Source organism: Giraffa tippelskirchi, chromosome 9, assembly GCF_054371585.1.
Source record: "Giraffa tippelskirchi isolate mGirTip1 chromosome 9, T2T-mGirTip1v1.2.pri, whole genome shotgun sequence".
Taxonomy (NCBI): Eukaryota; Metazoa; Chordata; class Mammalia; order Artiodactyla; family Giraffidae; genus Giraffa; species Giraffa tippelskirchi.
Genome location: NC_137283.1, coordinates 29,191,895 through 29,215,389, shown reverse-complemented (window position 1 = coordinate 29,215,389; position 23,495 = coordinate 29,191,895). Strand labels below are relative to the sequence as shown.

At 39.4% G+C, this 23,495-nt stretch overlaps 1 protein-coding gene across 43 annotated transcripts in view; it reads right to left on the bottom strand.

Moving 5' to 3' along the window:
- FOXP1 (forkhead box P1) overlaps positions 1-23,495 on the bottom strand; it is a 618,285-nt gene that overhangs the window by 212,916 nt on the left and 381,874 nt on the right. For 42 of the 43 annotated variants that reach the window (XM_081528351.1, XM_081528327.1, XM_081528350.1 and 39 more), the window contains one exon: positions 20,744-20,931. In XM_081528351.1, coding sequence (XP_081384477.1) covers positions 20,744-20,920 — 177 coding nt within the window. In that variant the 5' untranslated portion in view covers positions 20,921-20,931. Of the gene's footprint in view, positions 1-1,033; positions 1,037-20,743; positions 20,932-23,495 lie in introns of all 43 variants that reach the window. The other variant, XM_081528319.1, reaches the window with a different exon arrangement.

The following is a 23,495-nucleotide window of genomic DNA, read 5'->3' as shown; positions in this document are numbered from 1 at the left end:
TGTACACGTACACACACACACAGTCACACAGACATACCCTATATGTATCAAACTTGGTGCTGGCAACCACAGGAATGAACGTTCTGACCTTATCCATACTGACAGATTGTAGAAGGGCCCACATCCTATCCCAGAAGATTGCTTCTAAACACATCAGGGGCGTCCATGCAAACGTTAATCAAAGGACAAAGCCTTCACTTTGTCTGTGCTTAGCTTCTTTATCCATAAAATGTGAGGCTGGATCATCAAAGGAATTTTAAAAATTCTATAACCCTAACAGAGAAAGAAAAAGGAGAGGAGTAATCACATACATCTATATATTGGGGCTTGGGTTTGGAGAGGAGTACAAGAACTGAGGATACAGGAGCCACCACACACAAGCCAAGTAGGAAAAGGTAAATATGTGAAAGAGACAAAATGAAGTCCTTCCATCAGTCACACAGGAAGGACCGATTCTGAAAGAGCTCAGCCCCTGTACCGAGGGGTAGAAGGAAAGACCTACTCAAACATAAGAAGGAATTGTAGGAGAGGGACTTCTCCGGGGGTCCAGTGGTTCAGACTCTGTGGTTCCACGCAGGGGGCAAGGATTTGATTCCTGGTTAGAAAACTAAGATCCTGGGTGATGCACAGCGTGGCCAAAAATAAATAAATAAAAAGAACTGTTAGGAGAGATCACGGTTCTATGAAAGCTTCTGGAGAAAAATAATGATCCTACAAGGAGATTGGGTGGAATGGGACCTATTCTGAACTTTCAAAATAGCTGAGAAGCCAACATGCAAGCCATCCAGAGATGTGCACTTTTTCAGCTCTGGGTACTTGGAACTGAAATAGCCTGGCTTTCTTCTCCAGCCCACCAAGTGTGTCTTCTTTTGTGATGACAACACAGACGTGGCCATGGTGACACCTTCGAGGAACTGAGGTTCCCTGGCTCTCAGACAGCAATGCAAAAGTGGGAGAGATTTTCAAATTCTGACTTCTCTTCAAAGAAATATGCTTTTCCAAGCCTGCTCCAGAGTTTGTGTGAAAAGCAGACCTGCTGGCTTGTTTTTCAAGGGGAGAGATAAAGATAAACTTTGTTAGATCTGCTGCAGTCTAGTATTTGGGCCTCTGTGCTGATCCAGAATAGTGACCAACTACCATGGGAGCTGACTGAACAGGTCAAGCAAAGATTGGGTGCCATCAGCTGACTTTGAGAAATAAGCCATGAAAGTTAAGACTATTTCCCAAACAGGAAACAAACACATGCTCTGCTGCCAGGGAAATGTACATAGTTTGACTTGTAGGTTATGAGTCTTTAAAACTTCCACCATAAGTCCCAGCATACATTCTTAGTGAGTACGATCTTTTATTTATTGTTCTAAGCCATTTTTCTTTGTTGACTGGAGTGATGTTGGATGCAGGCAAAACATGGGCCACAGAAACATTAACACAAAACACTGCTTGGGGAGTAAAGGACACTACATCCACAGGGCTAGTTATTCTTAATAAAAAAACAATAATCTACTCTCCCAGATAGTAAAACAGCAAAAATGACTATGGCGACTTGGAAAGGACTAACTCATTTATTAGTGAAGCTGCTCGAGCAATTTTCACAAGAAATATAAAGTACCAGATATATTTGTGTTTTCAATCCATTTTTGTTGGCTGGGGAAAGGGTTCGAGCCTGTTACGTAATACTGAGAAAACACAGAAGATATTTCCCCAGCCCTGTCAGCTGGTGACAGTTGTCTGGGGCACCTGGAGAAATTTGCAGTTTTAAGTTTTCTGGTTCCATGGACCTAAACAAAAGAGCAAGAAAGAGAAACGTGTACAAACCCAAATGGTTGCTTTTAAGTTGTCTATAAAATAGCTATTGCAACTACCACAGATTACAGCTTCTTATGTGCAGATTTATTAATCCAGCCAGATTTCCCATTGCTTAAAAGCCAACACTTCCTTGCCCCTGAGTAGCTTAGGAGACAGCTATCTGACATCCGACAAGTTGCCATGTTGGAGCTATGTTTTAGATCTTTCAGAACCATCATGCTTGAGCTCTCTTGTCAGCAGCATGCTATAAACTTTACCACAAGTGCTGTTGAATTTCTGTCATTTCTGGAGGAAAACAAAGACCTTCCAATAGAAGTGCTTGGAAACAGAAGGAATCACGCTCATTTTTTCTTGGGTGTTCATTAGAAGGATGCAGGCAGGACCACCTCTCTGGTGGTCCAATGAGTAAGACTCCGTGCTCCCAATGCAGGGGGCTGGGGTTCAATCCCTAGTTGGGGAACTAGATCCCACATATTGCAAGTAAAGATCCTGTATGCCACAACTAAGATCCAGTACAGCCAAATAAATAAATAAATATTAAAAGAAGAAGAAGGATGTGGGCAACAGGTGTGAAGCAGGACTTGGCCTTAAAAATGGAGAGAAACAAATTCAAGTTACAACGCACAAGTGCTTAAAAGTGGGCATGTTCACTAAAAATAAAGGCTCAACCTAAAAATAAAAGGGGGAGGGAGACAGAAAAGTATCTATCTATGGGAACATCTGGGATTTTCTTACTGGACTGAGCAAGAAAAGATGGGAAGAAGTGAACGAGCTCTGAATGAGATAACCTTTTAGGGTACTCACAGTGGGAAAGGTGGCCAAGGACAGTGGGAGCAGCCTAATCTGAGGGTCACCACAATAAACACAACCAGAGGGGACCACGTGCTGGACTGAAGGGTTGTGGACTTGGGCAGACATGGGTTAGAAGCTGGGCTCGTCCAGGTATAAGATGCATGAACTTGGACAGCCAATTGCTTCTTTCTAGGACAAATAGGCAGTTTAAGATTACCTAGCTCACAGGGTGCTTGTGAGTACAAACTGCACTAAAATATGAGGGAGTACTGCTCTAGGCGGGAAGAAAGGTGCTTTCAATAAATTTACTATCAATACTACTACTACTTTTAATACCATTACTATCTTTGATATTAGTCATTTCAAGCCTCAAAAAATCTGTGACAAGAGGAATGTTCAAGATATTTGGATCAAATGAGGAAACACACTCATTTACTGGAAACGGGTCGCTTATCAACCATCATCCAGTGTTGAGTGCTTGCTCCTCACTTAGCAAGTTCACTCCTGGGCATACACTGGAGAAAACCATAATTCAAATGATACATGCACCCCAATGTTCATTGTAGCACAATTTACAACAGTCAGGACATGGAAGCAACCTAAATGTCCATCAACAGAGGAATGGATAAAGAAGATGTGGTCCATATATACAACGGAATAGTATTCAGCCATAACATGGAACAAAATTGTGCCATTTGCAGATGCAGATGGACAGAGAGACAGTCATACAGAGTGAGGTCAGTCAGAAAGAGAAAAAACAAACCTTGTATAATATCGTTTCTGAACTTATGTACAAAAGAGAAACAGAGACACAGATGTAGAGAACAAACTTATGGATAACGAAGGGGAAGGGAGGTGGGATGAACTGAGAGACTAGGATTGACGTGTGTGTGTCTGTGTGTGAGTGTGTGTCTGTGTGTGTGGGTGTGGGTGTGTGCACACGCATGCTCAGTGGAATCCGACTCTTTGTAACTCCATGGAATGGAGCCCACCAGGCTCCTCTGTTCATGGAGTTTTCCAGGCAAGAATACTGGAGTGGGTTGCCATTTCCTCCTTCAGGGGATCTTCTAGAACCAGATATCAAACCTGTGTCTCCTGCATTGCCAGGCAGATTCTTTATCACTGAGCCACTAATGAGAACCTACTGTGTAGCACAGGGAACTCTGTTCAATGCTCTGTGATGACCTAAATGGGAAGGAAATACAAAAAAGAGAGAAAATGTGTATACATATAGCAAAATGATTTATTTTGCTGTACAGCAGAAACTAACAGCAGTGTAAAGCAACTGTAGTCCAACAAAAATTAATAAAACAAACAAAAAAAAGCAAAAACTGTAACAAATGCGCCTAAATATGGAATTACCTGGTGAAGCTGGGAGAAGGTGGGGAAGGGAGAATCAGGAAAAGACGTTGTATTAATTAGCCCTTAAACTATTTAAATTTGAAACTAAGAACACACATTTTCCCTAACAGCTATAAATATATCTAAAATTAACATGAAAAAGTGAATTACCATGTAAGAGAATTAATCCTAACCAGTAAGAACTGATGCCTTTGAATTGCAGTACTGGAAAAGACTTTTAAGACTCCTTTGGATAGAAAAGAGATCAAACCAGTCAATCCTGAAGGAAATCAACCCTGAATATTCACTGGAAGGACTGATGCTGAAGCTCAAGCTCCAACACTTTGGCCACCTGATGTGATGAGCTGATTCATTGGAAAAGACCCTGATGCTGGTAAACATTGAGGGCAGGAGAAGAAGGGGACAACAGAGGATGAGATGGTTGGATGGTATCATCAACTCAATGGACATGAATCTGAGCAAACTCTGGGAGATAGTGAAGGACAGGGAAGCCTGGCGCGCTGTAGGACATGACTTAGCAACTGAACCAAGAACAAACAATTCCCTCAGCAAACAACATTTTTACTGAAAATGTTGTTTTCGGTAAAAAAAAAAAAAAACAGCTATTTTTTTCATCTATAAAGTTCGATGGTGGGAATGGGAAAGAAATATGTAAAAATGTGAAGGCATGATATTAAAATTAAAAAGCTATAGAATATCTATAAAAATGTCAACAGTTGCTACCTCTCTAAAATGAGATTTCACTAGGTATACTTTTTCTTTTTCTGCTTTCTTAGTTACATCTTCTAATAATTTTTATCCAATGGACACATAATTAATTGATCAGTAGAAAATGCCAAATAAGTTTCTATTCAGTTTTCAATTGAAAACATGTGAATGACACCCACGCCTCGCCTCACACAGGGCTGGAACTGAGGATCTCACTCTTGGCTTTGGCACATGGGTTATTCTGCAGGGACTGGTGGATTTAAATGCCTGTCTATGCATCTCTTCTAGCATATTCCATGGCCATCCTCTAACTGTGTTGCAGTCTCTGCCAATAATTGATAGTAGTTTCACAAAATGCACCTATGGCTAGAGGACCTTCTAAGACTTCAGTTTGAAAAAATTTTTTTCAATCAACTTTTTTTTTCTCTCTTCTTAATTCTTCAGAAACTTCCCAGTCTTTCACAAATCAAGTCAGGCCACAAGAATCAAATATTATCTCAGATTAGACCCTAAACAGGGTACTTGCCAAACAATAGCCTAGGGAAGTTATTGGTTATGTGTAGTATGTAATTATTAGCTATCCTGGTTCTAGGTACTAATCCCATGAAAATTATAGAGGAAGGGCAGCAAGGAGCACTGAGACATAAAAAAATCATTGCCATGTGTAAAAACTCAGATGTTAAAAAACAAAATGCAGGCACAAGAATTTAGCCAGAAAAAAAAGAAAAATAGACATGCCAATAAAAAAGCTGCTTCTTAAAATTTGGCTGGCAGCGTCCTTCCCCTCCCCAATGGATACTCTCAGTAAAGAAAACATGGTCGATTTTTTCTCCCTTGACTGTATTTGATTTCCAATTAAAATTAAATATAAACTGAAACGCCACCTGGATTTTAGCAAAATCCAATCCCCGCCTTCCCCCTCCTCCTTTTTCTTAAAAGAAGAACCTGGGCTTACATATACAAACATTTTGTTAAATGACCCGTGGCAAATTGCGTAATGCCAGTAAAAGTTGTGTTTTTTAAGTTATGAGCCCCAAAGATTTTATCTGAAATAAAACCCTGATTCAATTCAGATTCTGGAGACAAACTGTGTCCTTAACTCTGCCTCTAAATTTAAAACATTTGTGTGTGGGGCCCCTTCAGTAATGTTGCTAGTAGGTATGGAGGAGAAATTCTGTATTTATTAGGATATGTGTTTTCTTTTCTAAAATGGTAAATTAGGGCACTAATTGCCTACAAGAACTGATTCTCTGCAGTCTTGATGTAGCGGCCAGTTTCTACATGAAGAGTCTGGTTGTCAAACAGGCCTGCGTGCTTATTTCATTTAATCATCTCAATGAAGGAAGACACAAGAATTCCTATACTCATGGAGAAGGGTTCCCTTGGAGGTATCCAACTTTAACATCTACAATGTTCCGAAGTGATTGGCTTTTAATATGAAGTGGTTGGAGTATGCGAACAAATGGAACAGTCTGGAGCAACCACATGGAAGCCCCAACTTCTACCTCCAGGTTCTTAAGACAACAGTCAAGCCTTTGTCATGTCCTCAAAAGGCAATGAACAAGGACAGTTATGGTGTCATGAGCACATTTTAAAGGCTCCAAATGTGTCAAGGTCTTTATGTATATTATTATTCAGTGTATTTGTCACATGAACCCTTTCCACAAGTTATTTTCATTGCTCCATTTTACAGATGAGAAGAGTGAGACTCAGAAAGATTGGCATAAGTTGCTCAACTTCCTGCATTCTAGTAAATGCTAGAGTTGGGTTTTAAACCTTTGTCAGTACAACTCCAAAATGTCTTGAATTAGACATTCTTTTATCTTTTCCAGTTCCCTAGGGCAGTGAAATAAATCTAGTGGAAACAACATGCATTGGGCAAGCAACTAGGTATATTTGTGTATGATTATCACTACATGACGAAGTCCAAACAAGGAAGGAACTTTGAATATGGGAGCAGTGGAGAAATCTAACTGCATTTTTTTCTTTTGAGTGACCATAGATTGACTTCAGTCACACACTGATGATGGTATATAAGGATGGCTAGCAGTTGATGGTGGAAGCACCTAGAAGTTGGTGGAGAAAACTAGGGGAAAAGCGTGTGGCAGCTGAAAACACAAACATGTCACAGGAGACCAATCTTACAATTATGAAAATTTATCCCTTGAAATCTGTGCAAAAAATTTTAAAATATAAATATATGTAAGATATATACTTATATATTTTATTTATATTACTTTATAAATTTATATTAAATTTGTATATTTATATAAGATACTATATAAATATTTTATATAAAATACATATAAATCTTGCTCATAGGACAGGTAATTCTCTGCCACTTCTATCCACTCATAAAAGTTTTCAAACAGTGTGAATGTGCATTATATAATAACTTTTTAATTATAAAGGCAATAAATATCACTATAGATATTTTAGAAAATATGGAAAAGTGAAAAGTATACAAAATAAAATGCAATCTCATAAACATACAAAAACTATTGATAATCTTTTTGACGGGCTTTTTTAAGCTTTTTCCCACCATCAATTATTATACTATAATTTTTAAAGTTAAGTTTCCATAATTGATAAAGTTATATTTCTAAAGGAGTATGAGTCTTAATGGGTACCTAATATTGCTTCAAACTTAACCTTTCTTCTAATGTCAGTGATTCAGCATATTTTTTTATTGTTCATATCATAAATAGTACCATAATGAACATCTTCAGGTAAAAATTTTGGGTATGCTTCACATTATTTCTGTTGGTTAGATTCCTAATAATGATGATGATGATAAAGATACGAATAACAGCAGCTAACTGTTATAGACTCAGGTAGCTCAGATGGTAAAGCGTCTGCCTACAATGCAGGAGACCGGGGTTCAATCCCTGGCCCGGAAAGATCCCCTGGAGAAGGAAATGGCCACCCACTCCAGTATTCATGCTTGGAAAACCCCATGGACTGAGGAGCCTGATAGGCTTCTCAGTCCATGGGGTCGCAAAGAGTCGGACACGACTGAGCGACTTCACTTTCATTTTCACTCAGACTATTAAATGCTGATATTATCCCCATTTGATGGATGTGTAAAGTGAGGCATAGAGAAATCAACTGACTTGCACGATAACCAAACTAGTGTCAGAGTAATGATTTGGACCAAACAGGCTGGCTCCACCATTTACACTTCTGATACTCTGCCTTTTTCAGTGGTTATCAAGTGTGCTCTAGTCAGCAGTAGAGAATGGGTTAGCAGCATGAGAAATGCAAATTTTTGGGCCCCACCCAAGACCTACAGAATACAGTACTTGGGAGTGGGTCATGCAATCTGTTTAAGTAGTCTTCCAGATGACTCCCATACAAATAAAAAGTTTGAGAACTACTGCTGAATGCTATACAATTTCTCAGTAAAAGTGTGACCCTGAATCCAACTGTGTGACTGTTCTAAACCTTCAGCTACACAATGCCAAACTACCCCCAGAATGGGCTACACAAAGTTATATAAGGTTATATAAGCCATATAAGACAGTGTGGATGCATCATTTCTTGTAATCTTTGCTGATTTGGTCAAAGACTTCCAACGAGTATATAGTGTTGTGCAAGAGAATGTAAACCTAGTTAGTGCATTTGAATAAATATAAAATGACTCTCAGGACCTATGCAGAAGACTTTATATGACCTTACTTACCAGGGTTTTCTTCAGAGCTGGCATTTATAGTGCTACATTTAAGATATCCAAGAATTAATTCCAAGGACACGTTGGTAGGCATTTAGAGCCAAAAGAAGAAACCTTTTCCAAATTAGAGATAGGTTACTAATGCACTTAACATTAATTAAACATAGAAGAATCTAGGAACATTTGTCAAAACACTGAACCAGCTAGCAAATCTAATTAACATGCAGTGTGGGCTGTATAGTGTTTTAATTTGGGGAGGGGGGGGTTGGGGTGTGACACACATGAAACTGTAATTGCAAAATCATACAAACACACATGTATACGCACACTTTGCAGAGTGAAAGATGCTGGGATTTCATCAGACTTACAAAGGAGGGATCTTAAAATGGTGCAAAACGTAAGAATGGTGGAATTAAAGATACGACCTATGGCAGAGAAACCCACCTGCCTGGAAGACCAAAGAGATTTTCACTAATTGGGCTGTAAGTCATCTGATAAACTTAGAACAAATAAGGTAAGAAAAGAAATAAGTGTGAACGGGAGAAAACGTCAGGCCAATGCATTTTTCTAGAAAAGACCATCAGTTCATAAAAATAGGTGCACTGAGTAAAGATCTTCAAATCTGACAACTATTTTAAAATAAGGTTCTATGGTTTCAGTCATTCCAGCTAAATGATGAATAGACGTGAATGAGCTAAAATTCAATATAAAAATATGTGAAATATGGACACCACCAACGAAATGACCAGTCTTGTCAGCCCTCATCTAATCTCTGGAAATCATACACTCAACTCAGGCAATGGTCTGTGTAAACAGATAGGCCCCGGACCATTTCCTGGAGACCAATCAACTCGGATGCTGGCATCCAGTATAGAAAGACCTCTGCTTATGATATGCCCCCAGGCCTTCCACAATAGAAAACCACTCTCGCTACTCCCCAAATTAAAAATGACAAAATAGCAAAGATACATCTCTTGGCAATTTAATATCTAAGTCATAATCCAAATCCACACAGCCCAGTATATACCCTCTATCCATTATCTCCTGATTGAAAGAGTTAAACTAAATCTGCTGGTGTGCACATACTGAGTTACTGTTTCCTCAGTTTGATCAGTCTTCAAAAATCCCACCAACACAGAGACACAAATAAACTTCCTCTCTGGCTTCTTGTTGTTTAGTCGCTAAATTGTGCCCCACTCTTTTGTAACCCCATGACTCTTTTGCAACTGTAGCTTGTCAGGCTCCTCTGTCCATGAGGTTACTGAACATTTATTGATTAAATCACATATCTGTTGGTTAGTCAGATGCATCTCTTCTACAGCTTCATGTGCTTTGAAGTTTTTATTGCTATTCAATTCACATGTTTACATCTTGTTCTAGGCCAATTAGATTATGAATTTTATGAATGCAGGGACACATTCAGGATATTTCTTTGCATCTTCTAGCCAACCATGGGACTACAAATATAGGCTACTTTTTTATGTTAATTTTCTTTGGTAGGAGAACCATGGCCAAAGAAGTCCTCTCTTCGAATGACTCCTTCAGTATCTCACTCTCCATCACTTCCTTAGTAGGCTGGCTGATTATTCTTCTAATCAACAATTTTGTCAAAACTTTTCATTTGTAAGATATATTCAGTTAAATGATTAGAAAGCAACCCATATAGGTAGGATGACAACTACCTGTTAATCTTCCATTTCAGAAAATGAAAAATAAGTCTTAAATTTTGAGATAAATATATATATCAATAAAGTACACTTTTGGGGAAAAATGAGGTAATGATCCTTCAGTTTTGTTACATGATACAATAAAGTAAGAGTACTAAGTTTTGGAAGGCAAATCTTGCTACATCTGCCATTCACTAATCCAGGGGGTCAACAAACTTTTTCTGGTAAGGACCAGATTATTTTAGGCTTTATGAGCCATACATTCTCCATGCAACAACTCACCTCTGCTGTGATAGGGAGAAGGCAGCCACAAACAAGAGAAAAAAGGGAAATATGGGGCTTCCCTGGTGGTTCAGTGATAAAGAACCCACCTGCCAAAGTAAGAGACATGGGTTCGATCCATGATTTGGGAAGATCCCACATGCCATGGAGCAACTGAGTGCGCCACAACTACTGAGTCTGTGCTTTAGAGCCCGGGAGCTGCAACTACTGAAGCCTGCAGGCCTCAGAGCCCGTGCTCCACAACAAGAGAAGCCACTGCAATGAGAAGCCCATGCACTACAGCTAGGGAATAATCCTCACTCACACAACTAGAGAAAAGCCCATGCACCATCGAAGACCTAGCACAGCCAAATATAAGAAAAAAGTTTTTAAAAAGGGGGGAGGGGGATGGCCATGTTCTAATAAAAAAAATCTTTATTTCAAAGAGGAGGGAGCAGACCAGATTTGTAGGATTTGGCCTTCTGCCTTAGCTCACCCATACTCAGTATGGTCTGCCAGCTCAGCATGCTGCCTTTTACCTAGAATTTACCAATAAGGGTACTGACTGAGAGGCTGAGAAACAAGTTTAAAATAATTCCAGAATTCAATCCCGCAAATTATAATGGTGAGTCACTACATTATAGAATATCACCTTGACAATAATAATCAGTTGATGCACACTGCTTCCCCTCTTATGACATGTTAATGGTACAGTATATCTATACATAACTGCACATAGCATATCCATGAAATACACTACACAAACTTGTGTAAGACAAGTGTAAATCTAATGGGATAAATCAGCAGGTTAGGATAAAATTGCATGTTGCCAGAGCATTTTCACTTAGTACCTTGGCAGGTTGGATTTCTATCGTGTGGAAATGGAAATATCACTATGAAGAGGGAAAAAAATGAGGCAAGGTAAGCAATACTATCACAGTATTATTTATCATACACATTAGGACCAAAAATAGTCAGGAAAGAATGAACATTATGTCATCCTCCCCCAGTCTTTAACCTTGAAAAGGGTGTTGAGTTCATAGAGAGCATAACAAGAGTCAATACAAGAGGCTATAAAAATGGAGCTACCTCTTCCTGTGCTACCCTGAAAAATTAACACACTCATTACAACAATAAAAGGCTACTTTCACCCTGTTCTAGGAAGTTACATATTTTATTAAATTTTTCCAAAACTCTTTCTTCCTTTGGCTCTAAGAGACCTGGCTCTGCTGTTGAGAAGCAAAAGACATTTTACGCACAATTTTCCTCTACTAGAAAGAAGTATATTGTGCCCTTCAGTGAACATAAAATTGATATTATCATCTCTTAGTTTATATCTCACTACTTAACCTTCAGATTAAAAGTTATTGGATTTGAATGACTAAGAAGACATCATGTCACCTTCCCTTCAATGTGGTGAGAGGGGTGTTGGGGGCAAGAAAAGGTACAATGTTAAAATACCAATTTAGATCAGCTGACACTTTGCCTTTTTTTGACAAGCGACCGTGATACTGCCAATTACATATGGTTGCCTGGATGAGAAAGTGTGTAATCAACAGTCTACTTTAGGAAACTTTGCGGAAGATCAATCTGCATCAGGAAATTCATTTTATTTTGGGTAAAGAAGGCACAGTCTAAAAATAGGGATAAAAGAGTTAATTCAGACAGAATCTTAGGGTAATCAACTTCACAAAATAAAAAATTCTAACCCCTCCAAAGCCAGTATTTGCACTGTCAGTTTACGCAGAAGATACTGGAAAATACTCTCTCAGGAAAGATTAAAGGCAAAGAGCTTCCTTCCCTCCATCCACCTCTATGCAGGGTTCAACTTCAACTCACAAACAAGGCTTGCTCCCCCTTAGCAGTTGAATCTATACCCCCTAAATGGGTTTTCCAATAGCGCCAGCTGTTTAATAATTACACATTGTATTTTTCCAACAAAGGAAACACAACAGGCACCCCCTTCACCTTAAAACAAAAAAAGTATTCATTCTAAGAAGCCTGAGTCAATATGAGACACTTTATCAAAGATCTAACTTGGTAGTTTTGTTCTCTAAGAGAGATAAGCACATTCCCTGATCAATGGGAACATAAGCAGTTTATCAGCACTTTCCATGTGACTTCTGGAAGATATACGCATTAGTAAATGACATAGGCTAAAGGGAAAATATTTGATAATTTTTATCTGAATAAACATATACAATCAAATAGCGAGACTGAATGACAGAGGAGGGCGTCTTTTTTTTAAACAGTCTTTAAACAGAGATTTTTCCAAAATAAACTCCCTCTTTATATACAAATTATGTTTGTGCTTTCTTTATCATCTAATAATAAGCGATTAATGACGGGCAGAAAGGAGCTTGCCTTCTCCTCCTGCCGCCCTTCTCTCTCCTCATACCACAGTGCACCATGCTGTCCGTCAGATTGGAAATCCTGAGTCACCCCTCAGAGTCCCACTCCTCAACACGGTCATATCTCCTATTTTCAAAAGGTACTATTGATCTGCCAATTCACCCCTGAACCCCCTCTTGTGACCCAGGCCTTCCTTTCTCTTTCCAGCTCATTCATTCACAGAGTCAGAGAACTGTTCTCCACCCAGTACTGAGCTCTGTGCTGAGGAACAGCAAGGGATGGACGAGAAAGGCTCATCCTTGCCCTTATGGGGCTGACAGCTGACCAAGGGCTTCAAACGCAGGAAGAGAAATGCAGGGAACAAGGCGGGTCAACAACGCGGCACCCTCGGGTTCAGCTAGGTGCTCTGTGACCTAAATGGATGGGATGGGAGGGATGGGAGTGGGAGGAAGGCTCAAGAGGGAGGGGATATATGTATACAGACAGCTGATTCACTTTGCTGTATAACAGAAAAAACACTGTCAAGCATTTATACTTCAATTTTTTTAAAAAAGCTATAAGAAAAAGAGATTGGGAAAAAAAATCAAAAGAACAATGATACTTAGTGACATGGAAATTACATAAAATTTGAATTTCAGTGTCTATAAATAAAGCTTTATTGCAACACACACACACAAAACCAAAAAACCAAACCAAACCAGAGAAACATGGCGCCCTCAATGACGTGAGGCAAGGGTTAGTGTCCCATTACTAAATCCAGGAACAACACCAATGGCCTTGTCACTACTATTCATCTTTCCCGAGTCTCTTTGCTGCCACGCTAGGCCCAACTTTCTTTTTCACCGTCAGTCCACCTCCTCTTGTACAACCCTTCTTTCAGCTTGGAAACCTCCCCTGGCTTAGAAACTCAACTTTCACACAAACGGAACTCAATTTACCTTCTAACCACCTTCACATCACTCTCAGGCTTACTCCTCAGGCTCCAACCAAATAAACTCCCGTTACTCTGCCCTGCTTCCCCAGCACCTCACACATGAGTGTGGTCCTCACATTTCCTTACACATAGGCATGGCATCATAATGATTAAATGAAAACAGGAGAATAAATAAGAAAGAAATTGCAAGGAAACTGCAAGAAATTACAAGCTAAGAAAGAAGGTTAAATGTCTTGTAGTCCATTTAGTAGCGACGTGGACCAAAACTGAGTCCAGGCCAGTATGTGAAACTGTCTTCAGTAAATTTTCTTGTGAGAGAGGGGAAAAAAATCGTTTTATTTCCACAAACCAAATCAAACACAGTATTTAGCAAAGGGTCTCTGGAATGTTACAAGTAACACTTTATAATTACAATAGATTTGAGTTCAAAGACCAAGTGATGAAAAGAAACTTTCTAATACAGGGTTCAATTCCCTATATAAACTTCCTTTCTGCTGCTCCATCCACCACTTGCATTTATATTGCTCTTCTACTTTGTCATAAAAGCAGTCACCTTCTAACCCTTTTTATCAAGCAATCTATGCACTAGCTAAAAGTACACTAGACTCCATCAGGCAAGCTATAGGTTTACATTACACAAACATACCAATTCTGCCTGTTCAGCACTAGTTGTCAATAAAGGCAGGCACTTGCAAAATAGCAAAGTAGGTTACTTGCCTTCACAGAACAGATAGGAGCCTGCCAGTTTTGCAAAACAAACTCTTTGCAATCACCAAAGCTAATCTGTCAACAAATTACCATTAAAGTCATTCCTCCTGAAAGTTCAAAAAGAGATTTCTGACTAGACAAGAGATAGGGAGTATTTTTTCTTTTTTTTATTAGCTTACAGGTCAAGACTGAAAATTACCTTCTCAAAGTAGCAATGCTTTTGCTTCAAGTCAAGAGGGTACACTTCACTCATAATGAAGAGCAGCATCTGGGTTTCTATTACCATGCTCTCTTACGTACATGATGCTTTCTTTTTTTTCCTGTTTCCTGGCCCATCTTAACTTTCAATGGAGAGATTAATGACACACAACTGCTGTTCAGAAATTAGAACGTGAAAGAACTTCATACAAGGTTCAAATTCTGCATTACACAGGTCTTTGACAACAATATTTAGATGGAAGGCAGGTCTAAACAACAGAGGAGAGAAGTAAATTTAGCATTCAGGGTGAAAGATGCCTTTTCCAGAAATAGCCACAAAAGGAGTTGAGAACAAGTGTAAGTTTGTTATTGTTGTGCCTGCCTTTTCTTTATTTGTCAGAATTATCTGAATTCTTGTCTCAGTTTCATTTTAATCTGTTTGGTTTTTGCTAACATTTTGGTGGCACTGATTCCTATAAAATATGTTTGACCATCAAAATGTTCTATAATATTTGAACTGCACTTTGTGTCTTCAAAGAGTCTATCTGAACAGAGCAATTCCTTTAAAATTTCTTAATTTTATAATTTAAAATTATAGCTTGGGTCTTCACCCACTAGTAAAGGAAGGTGCTGGCTCTTATCATAGTCCCCAGGCCCACGAGGGCATTTAATAAACGAGTAATCTCAAGACTTCCCTGGTGGTCCAGTGGTTAAGACTTCACCTTCCAATGCAAGGGGTGCAGGTCTGATCCCTGGTCAGGAAGTTATGATCCCACATGCCTCACAACCAAAAAAATCGAAACATAAAATAGAAGCAATATCTTAACAAATTTAATAAAGACTTTAAAAATGGGCATCAAAACATCTTCAAAAAATATGAATAACCTCTTCTTCTGTACTTTATTCTGAAAGCTTCCCTCTTAGGACACAGATATGCTGAACATACTTACCCTTCCAGTGGCATCCAAAGACCCTCCCTTTTCAGACACAGCCCCTGCCTGCTATAGGTAAGTCCACTTGAGAGGATTCCGTCAAAAGTTCATAAGAAATCATTTTCAAAGAAAAAAACAGAATGACAAGGCCGAACTGGCTACTGCTAGTTCATCTTTGCATCTATAGATCTATACCTCGTCACCCAGGCTTCTCTCTGCAGAAGGGGAAACAAGGCCAAAGAGGACCGGTGGCAGTTACCACAGCCCCCAGAGGAAGACGGGGAAGAGGAGGAAACTAAGGGAGGGCCCCTTTAATGCGCGCTTGCTGCCCATTCAAACACGGACAGCGACTTCCTCCAGGCATCCTTGACCGCACAGGCAGTTAAAATCGGAAACACTGATAGGACATTCTTCCAGTTCTGTTTAATACCCACCCACTAGTAACTTCAGTAACAAACACTAGAGGAAGGGATTCATTCTGCCATCCTGACAAGGAAGGGAATTTCTGAGTGTCTCTGGCCCTCTGTAATGACTAATCTGTTACCTCCTTCAATGGCTCATTGGCAAAATTCAATCCAATGGATCCTCCTCTTTCTCTTCCATGATCTTGCAGAAGCTTCTTGTCCTGTCTACCTTTTTACCTCCTTAACAGTCACCGAATGTTTCTCTTTTTCTTTTACATTATTAATGTGAAACATGTACCTTAAACCGAATGTCAAAGAAGCTATATGAAGTTAATATATCACTTAGCCACAACTCTCCAAATAATATAGTTTTGAATTCCACATCTAGTTTATCTTATTTAAATGTCCTTCTCACAGACTACTTCTAAACTGCCCTTCTCATATAAAATGATAACCACACCTAAAAACTCTAGCAACCAAAGCTCTCCCTACATTGATTTGCAGACAATAAAAGTGCCAGGTGGTACCCCCCCAAAAAAAGAAAAGAAAAAAAGCCCATCATTAAATGGAATGTTGTTAAGAAATCACTGTTTTATTTAACAGCTATTCATTTTTATTGAATAAACATTTTCTAGTATGCATTCTGTTAATTGACCTGACAGCATATGCTGTATATGGAGAAACTTCTAAACATTATGCTCTATGTAATATGCTTATCTGAAAAAGCTCTCATTTGCAGCAATATGGAAATAAAATTCTGCTTTCTAAAATTCAAGACTTTTAAAATGCATTAATCCACACAGTTTGTGAAATTGCTCTGGACATTTTAAAATCCTCCCTTTAAGGGGGGGAAGAAAAAAAAACTTTAGTAACTGGTAATAGTATTTGTTGCTGACTTTCATAATGGAGTAGTCAGTATCCAGTAGAGAACTTTTACAGACCTGGAAATGGGGCAGGCATAATAGGAAATAAAAAGCAGTGATGGGATTGGGTAAAGAATTATTCAAGGGCTAAAAGAAAATGTTCAGAAACTCTATCAAATTATATTATTAGAAAACTATTGTTATAATAGTTTCATGGTCCAGATATAAGTAGAGCTGAAGCATTACAGAGTAATACATTTAGTTTTAAGGAAGGGAGCCAGTTTGTGAGTGTGTGGGTGGGCTTCTCCAGCTAATGGTAGCCCCTTCTCCTTGGCTGATGGCTTCTGAGTGATGATGGCAACGTTCAGACCAGAATCACCAACTCCACTGCCTAGAGGGTACAAGTCAGCCAAGGTACTGGGTGGGGACTCAGGCCTACGGGCTCCTTCACTTAGTAACAATTCAGCTCCCAACAACGGTTACCCTTGTAGGAATACTGGCCATGGTTACCAGATCGGATTTTTCAAGAGAAAATGGAAAAGCCAGATTTCCCCCATTTCTCTAGGCTGTCAACAACATAATTAAAAAACAGCAACAGCAATTCTGTCTGGACCCAATTTAGCCAATCTACAGACCAAACCCAGAACAGAAGCCGCTCACTCCACAGCGGATCTTCGTGAAAGCTCTCCATTCTGAAAGGGCACTTGTTCTCATTCGTAATTAACTTTGGAAACATGGATCAAAGGTGGAAAGGCTTGCATTTATTTATTTTAAATCTTGGCACTAGGTAAAAATTCTCCCTATACTGTCAGTGATTGCACTGGAGCAACTGGAAAATCCTAGAACATTCAGTTTCATACACAGCATAATTAACTCATTTTTATACCAAGCCTTTTAAGCCAGATCTTTTTGTTCCATGGACTTCTAACATATTTTACAGTTCTAATTCTCTTCCAGTGTCCTACATTAATCAAAGCTGTAACCCCTGTTGTCTTTGTACTACAGAATCAGAATGTGCCCCTGGCGAGGAATGGGGGAAAAGTCAACAGGAATTAAATTTCAGTGCAACTGTTTACTCAACTGTGGCCTGCAGTTATTGAAATTTTATCCGTGGTTTTGTGTGACTACCGCAGTAATGAATTCAGCATGGCTGTGATTTTCTCACTGCTGGTATTCTCACTTCAAGTAAAAACCTGTAGAATAACGATGACGAAAACAACCCATGTCCATCACGTTGACGTTCAGATAACTACAAACTGTTTAACTGTTGCAGTTTCAGTCTGGAAGAAAACTGATAATATGACTCCCATAAAACTTTCTGAATCCTGTCTTTCTTTTTTTCTTATTTCATCTACAGATTTTCTTTCCCCCTAACAACCTGTTAAGCGCCTCATCATACACTTAAGGAAGTCACACAGCTGTCAGTTGTTTTATTTTAAAAGACTCAAAAGGCCTGCCAACCACAATATATGGAGTTTCAGGCACAATGATAGACCCAACTGCTTTCTTCCTTCCCAAAACATATCAGAGGCAATTAGAAATAAAATTGCTATAAATATATTAAGAGCACTTCAAAGTACAATCAAAAGGTATTGACCTGTATATTAATAACTCAAACAACATATTCTCTAAAAAGTGGTCAGAGCCAAGATAACAGAGGGAAGACATGAATAACTAATTTTGCTGCTGACGATTTTCAAGGAAGATGCTGCTACAATGTACATATACATGAGCAAAATAATTCAGAAAGAGAAAAACAAATATTGTATATTAATGTATATATATGGTATCTAGAAAAATGGTACTGATGAACCTATCTGCAGGGCAAACAGATGCAGATGTAAAGAATGGACTCGTGGAGACAGCGGGAGAGAGACAGGGTGGGATGAACTGAGAAAGTAGCGTTGACCTAGATGCACTATCATGTGTGAAACAGAAGCTAGTGGGAAGCTGCTGTGTAACACAGGAAGCCCGGCCTGGCGCTCTATGATGGCCTGGAGGGGTGGGATGGGGTGAGGGTCGGAGGGAGAGACTCAAGAGGGAGGGGATATGCTTATAGTCATGACTGCATCGCGCTGTTGTACGGCAGAAACCAACACAATGTTGTAAAGCAATTATCTTCCAATTAAAAAATAAACTAATTTTTTAAAAAATGAATGTATATTACCTTCTTCTGTGAGGTCAACTTGTAGTTGCTGTTAGTGGGGTAGGGAGGGAGGGGTGTGTATGTGTATGTCTGGCATAAAAGTAAAGTTTTTGGCTGGCTTATGACTTTGAGATAGTGGATGATTTTCAGTTCTTTAAATAAAAATCAGAAGAAGTTAATTTCCCATTTATCCAATTGACAGGCTCTAAACACTAATTACTCAAGTGTTCATACCACATCAGGCCATGGGGTCACAAAGAGTCGGACACAACTGAAGTGACTCAGCATGCACTCATGTATACCACATCAGTCAATAGCCCCACTTCAGCTGCTCCATAAAGAAACAGTTGATCTCAGCCTCTGTTCGGTAAGGGCACAGAAAATGACAAATCAAATTACCAACTTATTTCCAATATAACCACAAATATCTGAGAATATCACACAAACAAATACACATACAAATACATGGATCCCTTTCTACCACTGCTAAGTCTTGTCACCAATGTCACTGGTTAGCATTTGGCCATTTGCACTACTGCAAATACCCCAAGTTTACACACTGTCCACATCATAAATCCCAGCTGATGTGATGCCCAGGAAGCAGGCACTATCGAATTTGAGCTGCCACTAAAAGAGAGATCAAATCACTTCAAGTCTCTTTCTCTCTTTTCTACTTTTTCCCCACAGATTCCACTGTCTCAAGCTGGTTCCAACGGTTTCTGACAGACTAACAAGCTAATGATTCCTTATTGGTAAAAATTCTTAGAAAGGAGAAAATAATACAGGTTTTAGAGACCGTCAAATGCTATATCCCTAAAACAGGAAGGAACTGCCTTAGTTTCTCTGCTATAGAATCCAAGAAAATGGTTTGAGAAAAGGTTTGCATTTTTCCTTCTTTCCCCCAACCCCCAACAATACGTTTCATTCAGAAAGGGCCAAAGATTTACCATTCTTTTTTCACTTTTTTTCCAAATTACTTTGTATTTAATAAATGAATCAAACACTAAAATGCAACAAAAATCATTCATGATCATTAACAAAAATGTACACTATTTCCTAATTCCAAGAGAGGCTGTGAAATCAATGCTTATCTTCAAGCAAATGCTCTTTACTTACTTGAATTTGCATCAACACTTTGGCCACCCAGCAACATTCACCCTGTCACACCCTTTACCATTTGGAAATATTTTACCAGTCAATCACAGTGACCATATAAATGCCTACAAAGGATATAACAAGAATGAGTATGTCCATACTTGTGATCATTTGGGGTAGCCACCAATAAGAGATACTTTAAAACAGTAATAAGATTTAGTCACATACCAACTGCTGTATGGATATAAGAAACATTTGTAAGTGGCCTATCTCCCTAAACTCTGAGTAACAGCAAGCGATTTCTTACACGAATGCCTGCATTATTGATGTCTTGTTATCTACCCAATTTTGCTTCGGTATTTCTCCTTATTTCTACTCTCCTGTTTCACCTACTTTTCTTGCTTATAGCCCTTGTTTCTCCTGTATCTTTGACCCCTTATTTGTTTCCTTCTTCCTAAGGCTTAATAAGTCTATTCATAGTTTTGTTTTTTTTTACTCAAGCATTAGGAACCATTTCTCCAAAGATTCATTTTATTCCAAGTAGTTAAACTTTAGGCTGGCATATTAGGGGCTCCAAGGAAGTGAGTGGCCAGAGATCCACCTGATCTCACTTTCAACAACCATTCCCCAAGACAGAGCGGCCTCTCAAGACTGAAATGACAAAAGCTTGATAATTTGTTTCTTAAAAGCCAATGGCTGGGGCCCTGGGGCACTAGTGGCATAGAAGATGTTGCGTACAGTCAGACAGCCGGGTGAATATCAGATGGTCACGGTGGTCAAGTGTGAGGTGAAACAGTAACATCTGCACCCACCGCCCTCCACAGCCTGACTCCAGGGCACGGTACCTGCTGCTGCTGCTGCACGTGGGCCAGATCGGCCGTCCCCACGTCCACGGCCGGCGTCTCCCCGTTGGACCGCCCTTCCCGAAGACTGCCGCACTCTAATAAGTGGTTGCCGCTGCTAGACCCATTCTGGATGGCTGAACCGTTACTTTTTGTCTCAGTCCCAGATTCTTGCATCATGACTCAAAAACCTGATAGAAAGATTTGCAGGAGGGAGCCAGGGAGAAAGAAAAAAGCAGCTGTTAGCACAGTTGTTGTACATAAGGAGAAGGGCCCTGCCTTCAATGTTGCCAAAATCTGTAAACAGTTGTCCTTTTCTTTCACTCAACTTATCCCTTATTAGTGGTCCAATAGTCTAGTTTTTGAAGATGGAACTGTTGGTTCAAATTCAAGTTTTAAAGGACCCACTGTATAGCACAGGGAACTCAACCTATATTCTCCAATAGCGTCTATGGGAAAACAAGACCTGTGTATATGCACAAGTGAATCACTTTGCTGTACACCTGAAACTAACACAGCACTGCAAAACCACTATACTCTAATATAAAACAGAAATTAATTAAAAACTGTAAAAGAAAAGCAAATTCAACTTTTAGTAGCATTGTTCTATGTATGCTATCTTTTGCCTCAGAATAAAAATAAACATTGTCAGATGAACTTAGAATTTATGGTTAAATTCCTGTGATTATATCTGGATGTTTTGCTCAAAAACCAGTAAGTCATTTCATTCAGTATATTAGGTGTAACATTTAATTTCCATAGGTATAGGCTCTGTATGATATATTACACTCTTACAGAAGTATTTTCCAAATGTAACCTATCAGGAGATAATGCACCTTAGCAAGAGGTCCCCTGAGGTATTAATTCTTGCTGAAAACCCTTACAGTCAAAACCCCCAAAGCGTTCTGAAGATTCGCACTCCCTGGAATCATTCAAGTACTGGAACTTTTCAAAACTGGCCATTTCAATAAGATAGGCTACTTTGAGGGGGAAGGGTGTGGGTCGCAACTTTCCAGAGGCTAAATAAATTGACTCTTGTCTTTGTCCTATGGTTAAAGTTGTCCTGAGAAGTCCCATTCACAGTTACGTGTTTCTCATGCTGAATTCCTAATGTCTGGTCTGGTTTAAGGTGTGAAAGCTCTAGGCCCTCTTATGCTTATTTTGGAGAAAATGTTGCCTAGGCAGATTCCCCCCCTCCCCCCCAAAAAAACGTTCTGAATTTGAAAGTGCAAAGCACAAGTCACGCAGTCACGTCAGACTCTTTGCAACCCCATGGACTATACAAGTCCAGGGAATTCTCCAGGGCAGAATACTGGAGTGGGTAGCCTTTCCCTTCTCCAGGGGATCTTCCCAACCCAGGGATCAAACCCAGGTCTCCCACATTGCAGGTGGATTCTTAACCAGCTGAGCCACAAGGGAAGCCCGAATTTGAAAGTACTAAACATTAAAAATTTTTAAAAAGATATATATAAAGGATTGCATAAAGGATTATTATAGTAATCCCCCCGTTATCCACAGGGGACACATTCCAAGATCCTGAGTGGTTGACTACTGAACCCTATATACACTGTGTTTTCTCCCATACATACATACCTAAGGGAAAGTTTAATTTCTAAGTAAGCGATTAATGGTGATAACTAACAATAAAAGAACAATTGTAACAATATACTAGGATGAAAGTTATGTCAGTATGGTCTCTCTCAAAATATCTTGCTGGACATATTTAATGCCTTTTCCAGCTTAAATAAGCACTTTGGCAACACTATGGTCACAACTTCTGCTGCTCAAAGTACAAGAGCAAAACTAGTATGTTTCTTTTTTCTTCATAACAAATTCATGGATAGAAGATTTGTTCTTCACCACATGATTTTTTTCTTTCCTTTTTTCTTTCCTCTTTGGCACATCCGAAGTACCAGCATCACTAGTCTTGCACATACTTGAACATGAGCCCTGTGATACCTGGACACAACTAAGATGGCTCCTGAATGAAAAATGGGTGGGAAACGCTGGGCAAGGGGATGATTCCAGTCCTGGGGAAGTCAGAGCAGGATGGTGAGATTTCATCTCGCTGAGACTGGCGTTGAATCTAAAACTTAAGAATTGCTTATTTCTGGAATTTTCCATTTAATATTTTCAGACTGAGGAAAACAAACCTCAGAGAGTGAAGCTGTGGATTGGGGGGCAGGGGACTACTTAAGACAAATTCAGTCTGACGTCAGAGTTCTTAGTTATGTGTTTTCTTAAGTTGAGGTAAAGAAAGGGCCAAACAATGAACATTTTAGGGTCACACTCCAAGCTGAGAGGCTGGACACAAACAATAATCACTAAAGGGAGATGGTAATTCAAACATCCAAGCTAAGGAATGCCCAAATAATTAAGACAACCGGGAAATACCAATCTTAGATAAAAGAGCAGAAAACTTTTACACAAATTGATTCCCATCATGGATGACACATGTACACACAGTGTTACAGATTTCTGCCCCATAGATGAAATATGTGACAACACGCAAATCTAAACACTCCAGGCATCTTTAAAGGAGGTTGTCTTCCTGTAAGACATTGGTTTAAGTCTGCTCTATCGGAGAAGGAACTGGCGACTCACTCCAGTACTCTTGCCTGGAAAATCCCATGGACGGAGGAGCCTGGTAGGCTGCAGTCCATGGGGTCGCTAAGAGTCGGACACGACTGAGCGATTTCACTTTCACTTTTCACTTTCATGCATTGGAGAAGGAAATGGCAAGCCACTCCAGTGT